Here is a 17,816-nt window from a genome sequence, read left to right as displayed (position 1 = left end):
GACAAGTTACTGCATTTCATTTAAATTTGAGGTAATTAAGGGCAGCTGATACTGACTGAAGCACTATATTTTTTTTAGATTAGCATCTCTGTTGTAATGAAACAGGTTTACAGGGTATTTGCATTATTAAAATCCTTCATAAAGCAAATAGTTATTTTGGTCTTCATCTCAAAAATAAGCAGTTTCAACAAATTGCCTTGTGCTATTTATATCAGTTGCATAGACTGTATGTTGATTGTATACAGTCAGGGACTAGGTTATACAATTACCCATGAATTACCCATGGGTATCAGTGTAAAGCACTTAGCTTGCCTTCTTACCACAAAGTCTGAATGCTTCTCAGTTTTTGATGTTTTTATTCTCACAGCATCACATCCTATAATAATGAGAAATACTATTAAACCTGGGACGCAGATGCAGAGCTGGATCCTCTAAATACCATGAGTGTTCAGTGAAAAGCACAACCCCGGGTTAGGTGCTTGCACATGCACCAGAAGAGTCAATCCTGACTCACAACAGGGTTTAGAAAAGTCACTTCCAAGGGGTTTTCCAAACCTAAATATTGCTGGTGTAGTAAAGCTTGTAAATTCAGAAATATAGAAAATCTGTATTTTCCATGTGAAATAACGGATTTTATATGGCTTTTATGTTTAGTTTCGCATGTCATTTCCAACAAAATTTCTTGCTGACACTACAGGAAAATAGTTTTCTCTTTTTCTTTGAAATGGTCCACATTTATTATGTATTTTTCTGTTGCACTATATTTGGAATAAATTAAATAGCTGTAGCTCATTTGTGTTCACTTCACATATAACTTCTACTAGTACAATAAATCTGAAAGAATTGGTATTGCTGTCCAACATGTATGCTTTTAAAAAACTCTGCAATAAGGCCCATCCTTCCTAAGCTTTGATTTACTGCATATACATGTATGTACATGAAAAATAAAGTTTGCCAGCAGTGAAATCCAACAAAAATAAAGCACGAGACTAATCATTATTTTGTTTGATCAGTTTATCTAGGATCGCCATGTGGTGGAGAGGAGCCACAGGCTGAGACAAGTCTTTGTGCTTTACCAAGTCCACCATGTTCATTCACACACAGGTATTGGTTCTTCTGCAGGGAAAAATATTATTTGGGTATCTTTCTGAAACTCAGGACAGCATTTATTTTTTGTGCTGTCGTTTCTGCTCTATAGCTGAATTCAAAGCCTGAAGGATCAGATGTTTGTTGTTCTGAATGTTGTAGCTGGTCAGTTCTACCAGCTTGTCAAACTCCTCCTCTGTGTAGGTAAAACTGTTTAAGCAGTACGGGGAAAAAATGCTGGAAACATCCACGTTGCCCTGCGCCATCTCAACGGGGCTGCGCTCCACACCTGACAAATAAAGAAAGGTCATCGATGGGGTATAGATGTGGTCCCACGTCCCGCTTTCCGGATGGGGCACGATGTCGCTCCTTGCTACCCAAACGCCTGTCTCCCATGGGAGCCACAGCAGGGGAGGGAGGGGACCACACTGGACCATGCCTCCCATCCTGACACAGCCAAAGGGCAGCCAGGTGGTGGGAGGACCGTCTCCGTCCCACGGCTTACCAGGCTCTTTGTATTTTCTGAAGGTGTCATTCACCAGTGGGAAAAACACCACTGTCGGCGCCTCTGGGGTCTCTGCGTCGTCGAAGATGTAACACTCCTTTAGATTTCTCTTTTCTTCTTCACTCAGGTGGATTTTGGGAAATGGGATTCCCTGCCTTAGGAAGTACTTGGAGGCTTCTTCCAAAGGCTGCATTCAGACAGAAAAAAAAGAAAAGGTCATAAATTCTGGCCCCCACCCAACTTTTTCTAATGCACAAGGCATCCACCAAAGGCCCTTCACAGAGATCCAGGAGCAGCGTTTGCTGTCAGTATTTCTTCTGGCCTTTGGTTCTTTCACGAGGTATTAACTGCTAGCTATTAATAGAACAACAGTTCAAGACCCAGCCTCCAACTTGCACTCTGATTGTTGTCCTACTTCCTCCTCCTACTTAGTCTTTATCTGCAAGATAAATAAGATGTTCATGGCTGTAGGCAAGGGTGGCCTAGCCGCTTAGGACACAGAAACATGCCTCTTACTGGAGAAAATCCTGAAACTAGCAGAATGGACAGGAATCTAAATGGTACGATTTTTAAATACAGATTCACAAAGGTACGAACGTTTTGTTGATTTGGCATGAAATGTTTAAAAGCCTCTAACTTTCTTAGATGCCTTAAGATGGTTGTGAAAAGTGTTGTAACTGAAACGTTAATTTAATATTGTGGGTGTCTAAGTAATTTTTGAAAACGAGATTTTTGTTGCTTAATCTGTTTGGTGCGTATGAAAATTTTAGTCTTCGAGAACTTCTGTCTTATCCATATGTAGTAACAGGAATTATAGACCGGGTTGTTAGCTGGTATTTAAAACAGCAAATATGGCGTAAAAGGACAATTCTTCTGCACAAATTAGAACAACAACAAAAAAAAATCCAGTTACTGTTCTAAAGACAACTGGACAAATTACTTCTAATTCAACTGTATGTGGATGTCACAAGACAAACGAAACGAGTTCATCATCAGTGGTACTAGTTCCAGAGAAACACTGCATACAGAGCGTAGCCTTGACAGCCACATAGAGACCCCAGAAGCACACAGGTCTAGGAGATAATATTACCTATCAAAGGGTTAATTAAAATAAAAGATTTAGAAAACTGATACTCTTCTCTTCTCCTTAGGGGGTTTGCCATGGTACACCAGCATCACTGAGAGACCTAGGCATCTACAAAATGGGAGCTGTACACCAAGAATCCTTTTCTTCCAGAATCAGTTTCTTCTACATGTATTATTCTGACTTATGAGGCATTAAAAAGGGCTAAAAGGGCTAAAAGACAGCAGTCATTATAGAAGAAAAAAGAGTGGTCATCGCACCGATGTCTGTGATCCAGAAGAATAGTTTAAGTGTAGGACAACATCCACTTTCCTCTCCGGCCTCATGAGCGGTGGGTAGCTGATATCAATGTATCCCGCCGTGTCTGCCAGGCACATGAACTCTGCTGTTTCTGTCAGCTGGTTGGGGAAATTCTCTAGTACAGTATCTAAAAGGAAATATTTGTTATGGTAAGTGATTCACTGAAGAAGTACTATATCTGTTGTTTGGCTAATAAGGGAGGAAAAAATGCCTCGTCTCCCCATTACTTTTGCTTTCCAAGACCCTGCCACACCATGGAAGCTCAGCCTTGACACAGAAAAGAAAGACTTGTCCAAGGCAAGAAGACAGAGCTCCTTCACTTCTCATGCTGCTCTTCTTTAGTCCCCAATGAGCAGTAGTTGCGCTTCCCTAGAATCAAGGTACTTCTTGGAGCTAATTTGACTGCATGAAATTTTACTAGCTATCTTAAAATTTTTGTTTCCAAAGTGAAGAATAAAGCCTGTTCATCCTCTGCCTTCTCTTCACTGATGAAACACCAACCATCTAAGCAGATAAAAATTAATATTCAGGGATTTTTACCTTTCCATATACAGAAGTTTTTGCTCTGAAGGTATTCATTGTGCACTTGGAACCCCTTCAGGAAGTTGTAGAACTTTGAAACCATCACCCGCTCGGTCAGGACCTGCCGAATGATGCCCATGATGCCACATTCAGGAGTGACTAAGTAAGTCTCCAACTCATGGCTTCTGGCTGGTGGTGAAGGCTCTTCTCCTTCTGAAGGGTTGAGGAGATGAACAAGTTGTTGTTTTGATACAGTTCTTTGCAATACTTAAAATACCAAAAGGGCACCTAATATTAGCTAAAGGAAAGAAGATCCTAGTGAGACATGGCAACATACAATCAAATCAATGTCAAAGTAGGAACAAGAAGAAAATCAATCTTCAATAAAACATATTCCATGAAAAACAAAGTCAGAGTGGCAACAAACTTCCTAACACTGGAAAAAGTGACCTACTGCTTGATAGAAGTTATAGGTGGATTCCCTTTGTGAAGGTCAAGGTAGGCTGAGAATCTGAACCACTTTCTTTCAAAATTAGTCCAAACCAGCTTTGAAAAAAAAAACCAAAACAAACTCCGCTGTCAGGAGGCTTAGACACCCAAAAAAGAGCAGAGAAAAAGAACTGTGCTAAATGGCACCTCATGAGATTGGGAAAGAGGGCCAATAACTTTCTACCACGGGCTTTTATTGACCTCACAATTCTGCAACACTTCCATGGAGAAAGTGATGAAATGCCCATAAACCAAACTTGCTAACCACATTTGAACCCAGGAAGGACAGCCAACACCTCTAAGGAGAACACAGGTTTACAAGAAGATCAAAGAAAATTGACATGGAGTTCCAAGTAATTGATGTATCCAAGTCTTCAACAACAACATACGAAAAACACCATCTGCCAAAGCAGACAGAGAACACAGCACTGAGATGTTTGTTATGACATGTAGGTTCACTAAAGACCCCTTGCAAAGATGATCTGTTAAAAAACTTTGGTAGTTTTGTATTTGGTGGCAAATCATCACTTGCATAAATTCAGTCCAAGGGAGACTAATGGAAATAATGTTGCTATGAACGAATTCAGAGAGAAAACCTAATTAGATATTACTGGAAACATGACACCTCAGGGGGGGAGGGGGAAGCAGTGCATCATTGGCCTCAGTTTTAAGATTTAAAAGAACTTCATTAAGTTTTCACACTATATGCACCTGAATGTAACATTGATTTAAAGATTCATAAGACAACAGGTAAAATACAAACAGAAATGTAACCAACCAACATCAACAGTCCTGTGTTGGGTACACCTCAGTGAACACCTTTCTGTAGGATCCGACGAATGCCAAGCATCCAAGAGGTTGTAGGAAAAGACGTTGCTCCACAGGCCTGTGCAATGGTAGAGAACAGGTAAACCGCTTTGGAAATATTTTAACGGAAGGTATTGCTTTAAAAAAATAACCTTTCAGCTTTGCAAGGGGTATCAGAAAGCCTCAAGGTTTCCAAACTCTCACCAAAAACTGTACAAAGTTTTTTTGCGGCAGCTCACATTCTGTCCTCGAAGAAGAACCTAAATAGTTTTAAACACTGTGCCAGGCCTTCAGCCACTGTGATTCATTGTCACATACAGCTACTGTTAATACACAGCAAAACAACGTTTTCTGTCCTATAAGCAACTGTCATCAGAGAGCAAAACCACACCATTTCCCCTAAAATAAGGTTTTGGTCTACAAAGTATGTTATCTACAACCATATAATCTGTTAAAAGTTTGGAGGCTACTCCCGAACACCCAAGATTCAAGTGGTTAGAGCACAATTTGGCATAGTCTGCAGAGCAGTCCTCTAAAACAAGACATCTTTACTTTTGCTTGTGAGATAGAAGAACACATCCCTGAAGTGTTCAAGGTCAGATTGGATGGGGTTTTGAGCAACCTAGTCTAGTGGAAGGTGTCCCTGTCCATGGCATGAGGGTTGGAACTAGATGATATTTAAGGTCCCTTCCAACCCAAACCATTCTATGATTCTATGATTTCTCTTGCCACGAGCTCTTTTGAGTAAGACTCCTCTCCCTCTCCTTATTATTCTCATCCCCATAGTCCTTCTTCCACTTTTGCCCTCCCACTTAAAGGAGCATCTAAAAATGTCTCCCCAGTGCAGAAATCTCCAAGACTCTTGGATCTTGAAAAGTATTTCTTCCTCCACAGCTCTGCTGCAGGTCCTGAGAGGAACTCTGCCAGAGAAGGCAGTGCTGGGTTTTGCCTTGAAAATCTCTACCAGTGAAAGTTGTGCAAAAGCCATACATCACAAATATTTTGCAATGTATTGCAATAATTTGCATTGCACAATACAATAATTATGCATTCCATAAATTAGTAACAGAAATACAATTTCACAGAATCACTGAATCACAGAATCACTAAGGCTGGAGAAGACTTTTAAGATCATCAAGTCCAACCATCAACCCAACACCACCATACCCACTAAACCATGTCCCGAAGTGCCATGTCTACACGTTTTTTGAATACTTCCCATGACGGTAACTCCACCACCTCCCTGGGCAGCCTGTTCCAATGCTTGACCACTCTCTCAGTAAAGACATTTTCCCTGATATCCAGTCTAAACCTCCCATGGCGCAACTTGAGGCCATTTCCTCTCATCCTATTGTTAAATTTCCTTTTAAACCTATCTTGTTTGTGGAGTGGGACAAGAAGCCCAGGGTCTTCTGCTTCCCAGGAAGTCCCCATTAGAATGGGACTCACCTGAGAAACCTTAGAAATACATAACTAAGAAATCAGATAGGGGCTCTCTGGCTCTACACTTAGCTGGCAACCAGAGTTCATTTACAGATAATTACTGGCCAGTTTCCATCAACACAACCTCATTTCCCTGCTGCTTGAGAATCTTCAGTCCAGGCCTGCTGTGACAGAAGGCCTCTCATTTCTCCTGTCTTCACTTGGTGCCTTCTCACTCCATAAACCTTCCAGCTCACCAAGCTCCAGGAGTTACACACTGCATGTGCATTTTAATATCTTCCAAACAATGTTGTCCCCCCAGAACTTGGTTGTAATTACATACTAATGTTTCCCTAACCTCTGGCACTGAATTTTCACGGTACCTATAATTGCTGAAGTAAGAGCTATGAGGAGAGATGGTATCTTTTACTAGGCTGACAGCGTTGAAAATAACAGACAAGTTTTCATGCACCCCAGTCTTTCTTCTGGAAACCTGAGGATCTTATATTCCCAGAAGCTCATCCAATCTTTCAAGCTCTAGCCATTGCTCTTACAAGAGGCCTTACCTCTCCCTGCAAATGACACCTTGCTTTTATCCTTAAACCGTCATGCTGTTACTAAGAGTACATTTTTAATTGCGAGCCAAGAGGGCATTATATGTTGTATCACTAGATGGCAACATTGCTTTAACTCTCCACTATATCCTTCCTACACCTATGGCTGTGGGGTCAGCAGCCTAATTCAGGTGCTGAGGGTGAGAACATAGAGCTCAGCCCAGACTGGATGTGTTGGGTGTGTTTGCTACCTGGCCACCTCGGGTTTGGACACACTACAGTTTTGTCATTGCAAAATTGTAATGGAGGTACAACATCGTCAGAAGAAGGCTCTGTAGTCCCACCTAGCTCTGTAATCTACCTCCTACCTCTGGTGGTCAGCACAGGGTGCTTAATGGAAGAATACAAGAAAATGGAAAGTATGAAGGGATCTCTTCTCCAGTGTACTCACCAGCATCTCGAGGTTCTGGATTTGGTACTTCTAGTGCTGGTGGCTGCATCTGAACTATTGTGTTTCAGAACCACCACTGGGACTACCTTCCATGAATTTGTCCTCCTCTTTTCAGACCTGTTTATACTCTTGGATCCCGTATTATCTTTTGAGTCTTTTCCCTCAGCCACCTCTTTTCTTAACTCATGACATCTCTAAAAATTCTAAGCATAGCCATTAAAGCTCTGAGATGTAGTGTCTGTGTGGTTAAGAACAATATACTGTTCCTCATGCCCGGCTATTGTCTCGTGGTTGTACCAATACAACTCTGGACTCCTTCTGCATCATACATCAAGGTGCACAACTTCTCTGCACACCAAATAAGGAATACCACATGGTGTTGCTGTTTTTACGGATTTTTCAGTTCATAAGTAAACCCTTTCTTACTGGTATGCTTGTTGTCCTGTTGTGTGTCATGCTTATTTACATATAACACAACTGTTGCTCAGGGTTTAAGAGCAGATGAATTCTTCTGGAGACAACTTCACCCAGAGAACAAGTATATAAAGGGGTCTGGCAGAACATTCTAGCACTAAGAAAAATTAAAACAATAATTGCATAAAAACTGCAAAGCTGTCTTTCATACATTACTGGGAGTTACCCACTTTCCTGAAATAAGCATGGCAAATCTCACTGACTTAATCATGCTAGGAAAATTACAAGGGATTTAAAATACTATTAAACTTGCAAAAATATCAGTAACAGTTCACAAAGCTACTCAAAATTGCCATGTTTTATAACAAACTCAGTAACAACATTGCTTTTTGTTATAAAATTGTGCCATTCATAGACAAATTTGGTTTTAAGATTCCAGTTTCAAAATACAAATATGTTCCATGTGGAACTCTGCTGCTGATCAGTTCAAAACAAACCTAAACTTTTTAAGCAGCCCTGAAACTTCAGTCATGAGAGTCACCATTCGAGAAAAGCAACAGTGAATAGTGTTATTTGAAATTTCCTCTAAATTTTTTTAGCCCATCTCCAGTGTCTAAGGAATTCAGCCAGAGTTGAGAACAGTATGTTGTACACTTTGCCTCAGTCCTGCATGTTGCAGGGCACTGGTTGCAATATGCGGGGTCTGCATTATGTTAAAAATAAAGTACATTTTTATGCAGTTCAAATTTTCACAATGGAGCACATCACCTTTCATGAAACAGATGCGGGACTCAGGGAGCTTCTTCATCAGGCGACCCATGAAGAACTCGCTGCCAAAATCCTCTGCACGAATGAAGGCTCCGTACTTCAGGAAGCCCACCTCGTACGGCGTGAACTCCACCCATTCTGCAGAGGCACAAACTGAACTTTTAAACCTCAGTCCTACCCCTACCTCCCTGCAGGAAGGGCTCTGAAACGACCGGGAAGCAGCTGCAGGACAAACCCTATCAGCAGGGTGATCAGAGACTGGCCTTCCTCAGGGTAAGGAGTTACCATTCAGCTAGTTTCAGCCGCTCACTCAGTAACGTTTCCCAAACTTGTTCATTCAGAACTTCCCAGCAAGCCTCTCCAGACAGGACATAAGTGAAGTTTATACCAAAAAGGGTCAGCCTAAGTTACCCCACATGTGGAGCTGAGGCTTTGACTTGTGAGTACCTTGGCTGTCCTTAAGCACCTCCCCCAGATTTCTCCTGCCCCATAGAAGATGAGTTCTTCCCAGAGCCTAGGCACAAAGTCTAGAAATGGAAGAGGAAGAGGAAGTTAAGGAGGAAAAGGAACTGTTTATGAATGCTATGGTTCAGCATTGCAAGAGGTTGCAGGACACGCAGTAACTGACAATGCAGATCATTTGAGCACCGAGTCCAGATACAGCCCAGTTTTGCCATCACCTTTGAACTCTGAAAGGCTGTAGTCTTCTTTGATGTTGAGGATCATGTAGATAGGTAGGGGATTCTGACCCTGATTCAATGCCTGTCGCTCATCTGAGAGTTTGTGGTTGTTTTTCTGTGAATTGACCAGAAACAGAGAAAGAGCAAACACTTTGCGGTACAATGTTCTCTTGTTCTTCCCAGTAAATGCATCCACTTTACATGGATTATTTAAGTTCTTAAAAGGAGGAATAGAGCAAAAGAAAGCAAAGGTAGGACTCTGCTGTTAGGTGCCCAGATACTCATACTGGTAGAAGGAGACACAAGTTTTCTGCTCTACAAAATACCCCTTGGGCTGCTAATTATGTGTTGCGAGATATGTGGGACATATATCCCCTCTGTTAGCCAGCAGAAATCATGTACTGGAGAATGCTGGCACGCTCTCAGGCTAGCATCTGTCCCTGGAGCTTCATTTTCCATACAACAGTATTCAGTAGCTGTTAGGGAAAACAGACATGCTACCCCATCACTTAATGCTTTTTCCAGCAGAAGCCCCCAAAAATCAATGCTAGAGATCTGGTATCCCTCTTGCTTCCGCAGTTTTAGCTCCTTGTCATAGTACTTCAAGCTCTCCAGGGAAAAGCAGCTTAGCTTGCACTTGGTCATATGTCTGCGGACTTCACCAATCGGTCTGGACAGATCCTTGCGTGACCAGTCAGCACTCTGGTACAAATGTGACAAGGTCCTGGGGAAAAGAAAGGAAGGAGGTTGTCATATGCTCAAGATGCTTTCACTTTTTAGACTTGGATTTAAAGAACTAGCTGAGGTTCATTAAAAACGTAATTTGGGCTCAGTTTGTTACTGAAGAGAAAAGACGTTTTGATTTAGAGGACCCCCTCCAAATCACTAGTGAAACCTGAGGACTTTCAAAAAGCCCCTCTGTGCTATGTAGGCTTATGCCCAAGGCTGTGATTTGCACCAGGTTCACTCACTAGGAAAGATCTTACAGATGAAACAAATAGTGAAGGAAAATGCTCCTTTGTAAGCAGTGCCTAGGCCGTACACTGCCTCAGGCAACGCGTTCCCAGTGCAGCAATAAAAAAGCGGAGTCTGAAGTAGTACACCTTCCTTTACCAAAATGAAGAGAATAAATCTCTCACACAGCAAACTGAAGAGGTGATGAATGATGTCTTTGTTCAGGATCTCCTTACCATGTTGAACCAGATGACCCAGTGATGTATGAAATAGCATCTAAGAGATCCAGCTTCTGAAGACCCAGCAGGTTGCCTAACAGAGATGTCAGTGCCCGCGTGCCACCTCCTGTTGTCATGACTGCTACAACTGGTACCTGTTTAAACAGCAATACAGCAATGGTAAGCAACAACTTAGTCTACCAGCACATGTGATTACAGCTGAGAAAATTACAGCATTTACATCCCACAAGAAATTCCAAGACTTCACCATTTCCCCAAGCAGGGGAGAAAAAGGTGGAAACCTGGTATTTAGCACAGAAAAAAAAAAAAAAAAAAAAAAGCCTGACCATTTGCTAATTTTTACTTTTTTAATCAAAATCAATCAATTTTGATTCTGAATTGTTACATGCTGGTTTACCAAAACAGCTCAAAACTTGTTGTTTCAAGGCATCATTTCAATAATAAACTGCATTTTCCTTAGTGAAACATCATCTCATAAGAGCTCTGGTTTGAGAACCAGCAGAGCTCATCCTCTCTTCTAAGTCAAGTATAATGACTAGATCACATGTCCTATAAAGTGCCTACAGTGTATTATTGCAGTGATGAACCACAAAGCCTAATTTCATGGAAATCTAAATTGTGTTACAGGAAGACAAATTCTCCAAGAAGCCCACTGAGAGAAGAGGACCCAAATGACATTTCCCATACACATTTCCAGGCAATTGCATCAACCTGATTCAAATCACGCATTTCAGGCCAAAGCAAAGTATTCTGGTTTGGGTTCACTTGACTACAAGGAAGCATTCTCTTGTTGGAAAATCTGAAATTAGTAGTTAGAAGTACTTCCCCTAAAAAATTCTTATACTTAAGAAACTGCTTTTTTTTACTGAAACTAGTGTGCTAATGAGAAACAACATGCTGATATGATCCGTTTGTGATCAGGGACATAATTTATAGCATCCAAAGCCATTCTGTCATATAATGCTTAATATGTTTTTGGTCCAGCTGTCCTGGACAAAGAGAAAAGCATAGGTAAAAAAAAAAACTCTCAAAATGAAAACTTGTACATTTCTGAAGTGCCTCATCGCAGACCTTATTCCCTCCTTAAAGCACCAACCATCCCTATACCAGCATGGACGTGAACAAATACAAACCCTAATTCAGACAGATGAGAGAAAAATGTTGAATGTCTTAGTGCTGTGAGAGTGACAATACAGCTGAGATGATGAGCACCGGAGGAGAGAGTCTGTGATAAGAAACATCCTCATCAGTCAGTGTTATGCATCACTTTCATTGTTAGGTTTTCTCCCTCCAAAATCTGGTAATATAAGAATCATTATGGGGCCTTGGTGACTGAATGCTCAACTAAGAAAGTAGGACTATCCACGTCTATAATTCACAGATGAAAAAGAAATAAGGCAGGAAAAAATTGCTGATTTATGACATTCTGTTTTCTGAGCAAACATGTGTAGCAAGTGGGTTTGATACTACCCATGCTCTCACATTGTTTCATCTAAACATTTCTTGATGCTTTACATGGGGTACTGAATACATCAGGACTGGTTAAGGAACAATATGCAAACAGTTACAAGCATAATACATTCCTGTTACACAACACAGTCCAGTCCCTATGATGCTCCCCATACCTCGTGGTCTTGTAGGTCTCGCTCTAAGTGAAGTGCTTTTTTCAGAGCAGAAGCCACAAACTTCCTCCGTTTCTGTAGGAAATTTTTCTCTTCCATACACAGATCAAACTCCAAGCGAACATCTAAGTTTCTTGACCTCAAATAAAGTCCAGGGTTAAATAGGATGTGCACGATCATTTACAATTAAGGTCTGGACCCATGCTTACAAGTCGTAAACTCTACTGTTAGGCTTAGAAAACCTCCTACTGCAGCCCCATAAAAGCACATCACAGACAGTATAGACAACGTAGAGAAAAGGCTGAGAAAGTTATAAAGTTGTAAAATCTTACAGAAAAAAAACAGAAATGTTGTTTATTGCTACACTGGTTTCCAAGGGGTGTCTAACATAAATACTGCAATCCATTTACAGATACTATAAACAGTGGAATATTTAGGATTTGTTGCCTGAAGACCTGCAGGTTTTATAAATACAAATACTTTAGATTCTTTACAATTAAGGAAAGTGAGGTATAAACACATATTTTTCTAAACTCATGGCTCCATGGATTTTGCAGCCAGGAAAGATTATTCTCCCCTGAATATGAACTCCTGCATAGCAGCATAACAGGAAATTTCACCCAGCACAGCTAACAACATTTACCTTCTGGACACGGGTAACTAACATAGGGTAAATAGGGGTAAATATAATCATTGACTAAATACTTTCTCCCCAAGTTACAGAAAAAGGTAAGAAGGCAAAAGAGCTGGGCAGCATCTTTTTTTTCACAACCACAAAACCCGAAGACAGAATTTCTTACCAATCATTTGACTTTACATGTAAATTGATCGTTTCATCCTAGGGAAAAAAAACACAATATAAGCACTGGAGATGATTTTATGTCCTTTCTTTTCCTTTCAGTCATCTTTGTAACCCTTCCTTTTTTCTAAGAGCCATGTTGGAGCCACAAAACCATAACAATCTGAAAATCCATTCAAAGTTTAAAACTTCTCCAAATACACTTCATTTTCTTTAAATTGTTTTATACTAAAGGTACAAGGAGTAGTTATGCAGTGAAAACCAGCACCAGCTCTGCCAGTGTACCCCGTCTTGCCTCACCATTTGCATTTGCTCTGACCCGCATTAACCCCCAGCTAGTCACAGAAATGCCTCTCTCAAATGTTTGGCTGTGGTTTTTGGTTCTTCCTGGTTCATACGAAAATGTACAGGTCCATAACCCTCTCTGGTAGGAACGTAAGGGCACTAGCAGTTATATATCTAAATCCCTGATCTAGTTCATTCATGCCCATTGATCTTTGGTCCATAGCTTCATATTTATTCTAAAAAGTTGGTATAAATCACCTTTGCTACTGCTACTTTCTCCTTGAAGGGAAGTGAATCCAGAGGAATAGTGAGGGATGCATGGCAGTCTTTTTTCTCTTCACCTGAAGTACACTGAAAAATAAGTTATAATGTAGAAAAATATTTAATGTATACACCACAAAAAGCACTGCCACCAACTTATTTTTTCAAATGGGGTCATCGTCCAGCAGTTTCCAAGTTGGCACCTAGTGTTTAGGTGTCATAAGGGGCACAGTGCTCTTCCAGACTAGAAGATCACAAAAGATGTTTTTTAATTCAAAATACAAATTCTTTCCATTTGCCTCAGTCAATTATGGAAAACCATGACTTTACTGTGCTTACTCAAGCTAACAATCACACACCGAGCAGATATGAGGCTTCTCTGCTAGAGCCACATGCAGCTCTGACAGGCTATACTTGATGTAATGGAAGTCCAGGGGCTTCACAGGTTGCCGGGGAGAGCCCAGCGACAGGGTCTGGCTCTCTTCATAGGATCCCTTCACTGAAAACAAGAAGTCTTCTTCTGAAAAAAAACCAAAAGATGAAAAGCATACAGAGAAGTTAATGACTATGATCTCAGAAATAGGAGATTAAATCATTATTCAGAAGTTGTAGTTTTAATATACAAAACATTCAACAATGCTTAAAAGCTCCCAGACTCTGTTTATCCAAACAGGAAACATTACAGGAAGAAAAAAAAAAAAAAAAAAAAAGAAAGAAAGGGAAAAAAAATGAAAACAAAGAGCTTATAAAACAGCAGTAGCTGTTTTAAAAACTCAGATATACAGGCAAGTTGGGCAAAATGTAAATTATTGAGACAGAAGTACATATTTACTTTATTTTACCGCACTAATAAAATTCATTATTACTCTAATCATTGACTTTCATTTGAAAGTCCAGATTTTATAGTTAATTAGTGTAGACATACTATAATTGCTGGATCTATGATCCTGTATATACATCTAACCATCCAATTCCTGTGCTCTAATTGTAAGAACAAAGTAGGGAAATTACCGGATAAGAAAATGACAAAAAAAGAGAGAAATTTACAGTTTACTGTAAAATAAGATTTTTTGTTTCTCATTTAAAGTCTAACCTGAAGGTTCTTTCTTCATCTGTCTATTGTCCACCAGGACTTCCAAGCAGGAAATCTCACGAGACTGTAGCAGGGATGAACAATGAGGGAATTAAGTATACAAACATGCCATATCTGAGTCACCTCACTGCTACCCATCTCTGATCACCTGGGTCCCTAGGGTCTGGAAGACTGTCCACCCTGTGTTTATTAGGCTGATAAGAGAAAGATGTTGTCGCTCTGAAGATGTGACAGGTTTAGAGTGAAAGAAAAATGACTGTGGTGCTGTGGTCCATCCACATGGATGGGGCTGGGAAGGGAGGGGAAATAATAGGGGAGAGAATGGGCGTGTGCTGAGGCCTCCTGAGGGTCGGCCAAATCACAGGGCTGCCCTCACTGGCCTGCTTTGGTGAAGCTGGACAACCAAGTGCTACCTCCTCTAAATAACGTTAGGGGCAGTTGAGCAAGCAACTTCCATATCATCCCATAGAGGTGGGGAAAACAGGATGGCCATGAGGGGGTCCCAAGAGAAGTCCCCAGAGGGAATGACACAGAGGCAGTAGGTCAATGAAAGAGCACTGCAGGCTTTGTCAAGAATCTTGCTATGCGCTGGTGGTGTTGGACACGTCTCTGGCTATCCCCAAAGGCTGTGTTCCCTCTTTCCTAACACATCCTCCCACAGGGAGCAGTACAACAGGATGGCTGCCAGTGTCCGACTACCCATCTCCTTCCCCTTCAGCCCTGCCTGCAGAGAGGTGTTGGGGCACCTGCCAGATTCACCATTCCCATCACAAGCACGAAAACGAACATAGAAGAGAAATAGTTGAAGATTACCACTAATACACCATTAGTGACAAGCCTTTCCGGAAGGACTGGACTGAAAGAGAGGGAAAAAAATGCAATCAGAACTAATATGCCCTAATTGCACCCTTAAATGAACACCAAGGAATAATGCTTTCCTTCAAGGTTGCCTTGTCCAGCACAGTCTGAAATATGTCACTGATTTTTAATTTTGGGAGACATCTGAAATGTGACTTCCTTATTTTTTTAATGATATTGGTAAACAATAGTAGTAATTGGTAAACAATAAAGCACAGTGGCTGGGGTTCTTATTATCCTTCTCCCTCTTCCAGTAAACTATGGGATAAATTAGTATCCAAGATGATTCTTGGTAGACAAGGAACACAGTGTTTGAGCCAATATGCAACTAACACGATAAACACCAACCATTGCTATGATGCTGAGCATTTTAAACTATATTATACTAAATCCTAGCGTGTGTTTGACTGTTTGCTTTTGCAAAATACAGTTCTTCAGTCCCGTGTGGGTTTTACTCACATGCTCTCTGATGCAAACTCAACCTCCAGCATCTCTTGTGTCTGTAAAACATTAATTAATCATAATCATTTGAATTCATTTTCTTTCTCACTAGCTATGGTTGTCAATGATTATTCTGGCTCCTGAAACAGCTCTTAAAATCAAATTTCCCTCCTGCTCGAGGGTATGCTCAGATGAGTGAAAGCAATGGAGTTAGAGTCATTTTGGAAAGTATTCTCACTCCTTTGTTAATTATCAGTCCTCCGGCTGACTGCACTTGTCCATTTGGTAGTGAGGCAGAGTAAAATAGTCACATAAGCAATCCCCAGTGCTAAGACTGCAACACCTCTTGGCTTAAAACTGTCTAAATACTTGTTTTTTCTGTGTAACATTATCGCAAGACTGATACTGTTGGATAACAGAGGGGATTCTCAATTCTTCTGATTGAAAGGACTCGTATAACATGGACAATACATTGGCCAGTCACCAGACAAGTTAATATAGACTGCCTGCTGATATTTCTGTAGAGCTGAATATCAATACATACAAGAAAAGTCAATGAAACCGCGTATCTATAAAAGTATCTAAATAGGACAGCCACATCCCATGTTGAAGTCATTATGTACGCATACAGGCACACTGAAATAACAAGATAGTTACAGTAATTGGCCATCAATGGGTTTTAGCACCTGAGCATGGATCTTTGTGTTATATCCAGGTATACACAAAATAATTACAGGGCAGGGTATTAGTTTTTAAGTGAATACTCCAACATCTGTGCCAGAATATGCCCAAACTCACAAGTGCCGGTCCCAGGAAAAGAAGTTCTAAGAGAACAAAGAGAAACTTTATGCAACGGTGATTAAGTCTTTTATCTCCAGCAAAACCTATTTGAGAAAGAGAAAGACAAAAAAAAGGGAACTCTGGTGTCAGAAAACCCTGCTAAGAGGTTTGAGGAGCTAGTAAAAATCTTCATGATTATGTCTAAGGTAGGGAGGTAAACTTTGTCCACTTCGCTGAACAATGTTTTGAAGGTATTTTACAGGATACATGAGGTGCAAATCAATAGGAAATAAACCCTCCCACTTACAATTGCTTTACAAGATCTTTTTTAGGAGGTAATACCAAAAATGTATTTCCTTCCTGTGGCCAAGGCAATTTTACTCCTCACCTCTGGATTTAGCTGAAAAGTCAAGCAAACAGTTTCTCCAAGCTGGATTTTGGCAACATCAAAGAGGACAGTGAAGAGGAGGTCATCTTTAGTGACTGCATTTTCATCATAGACTTTCAGCTCAAGAATGTTCTGTGAACAGAGGTACAGGATTAGGAACATCTCTATTTTGAGACCTTACGGAGGCACAGGATCATGTGCATAGCGTGTTAAGGAAAACAGAGAAAGGATGGGGAGAAGTGAGGGAGCATGTACAACCTTTTCATCCACACAGAGCTGAAGAAATGTATTCTGAGCCTAAAGTAGTTCAGTTTGTTGCTGATTTTCCCCTGCAGAGTAATTTAAATGACAAAGGCTCATAGAATCATTGAATATTGGGGGCTCCCATATTGAAAAACAAGTTTGACCTCTAATTTGGTTTGAGGTCACCACTTTTCCCTGAATTGTAGGAAACCACCTAGTGGTCAGGACTTCATTTCTATTGGTGAAAAAAAAAAGTCCTTGGATATAACCAGTGATTAAAATGCATTAAGTAAGTGCCATGTAACTACTGCATGGTTGCCTAATTATATCCTGCAACTTATTAAATAGATCACATGGAGATAATTGCTACGGAATTGATATGTTTTTGTTCAGCTGGTGACAAAATGCACAGAAAGCAGCAGAACAAGGGCCTATTTCCATCGGATCATATCCTACACCTCTCAATCTCCTCTTCCTTCCTCCCACTGCACAGATCTCCTCCTTTCTCTCTTCTGTCACCTGCCTGTTTGGATGGGCAGGAGGGGTAACAGCCTCTGCTGTGCCTGGTTGGTAGCCGCACATCAGCTGGCTCAGAGGTGCCTCCCCAACTGCTGCAGAAATTAACATTAACGGATGTTTTCTCAGTGGGGAAAATGGTGCATGGTCTCACACACAAACCCATGCACAAAAAAGAGTGAGCACATGAGCTTTGTTGCCTTAAAAGTTCATAATGAATCGTAGGAAGGTTGGTAACTAAATCTGATAGGCGAT

At 40.8% G+C, this 17,816-nt stretch overlaps 1 protein-coding gene across 1 annotated transcript; it reads right to left on the bottom strand.

The window, feature by feature from the left end:
* Positions 1-1,166: 1,166 nt before the first annotated feature.
* On the bottom strand, positions 1,167-16,934 carry LOC104625099 (cytosolic phospholipase A2 epsilon-like; the record flags this gene model as incomplete). Its single annotated transcript, XM_010292639.1, has 17 exons — positions 1,167-1,375; positions 1,592-1,778; positions 2,936-3,102; positions 3,516-3,710; positions 4,765-4,872; positions 8,403-8,540; positions 9,083-9,197; positions 9,584-9,806; positions 10,273-10,409; positions 11,901-12,036; positions 12,698-12,735; positions 13,240-13,322; positions 13,592-13,762; positions 14,336-14,399; positions 15,149-15,191; positions 15,653-15,693; positions 16,803-16,934. Coding segments are annotated over 17 exons (2,187 nt in total), but the record flags the coding sequence as incomplete, so codon positions are not given.
* Between the last annotated feature and the right edge of the window lie 882 nt (positions 16,935-17,816).

Source organism: Phaethon lepturus, unplaced genomic scaffold (genome assembly GCF_000687285.1).
Source record: "Phaethon lepturus isolate BGI_N335 unplaced genomic scaffold, ASM68728v1 scaffold14988, whole genome shotgun sequence".
NCBI classification, from domain to species: Eukaryota; Metazoa; Chordata; class Aves; order Phaethontiformes; family Phaethontidae; genus Phaethon; species Phaethon lepturus.
The sequence above is the reverse complement of the archived record's forward strand: the minus strand, read 5'-3'. Positions and strand labels throughout refer to the sequence as shown.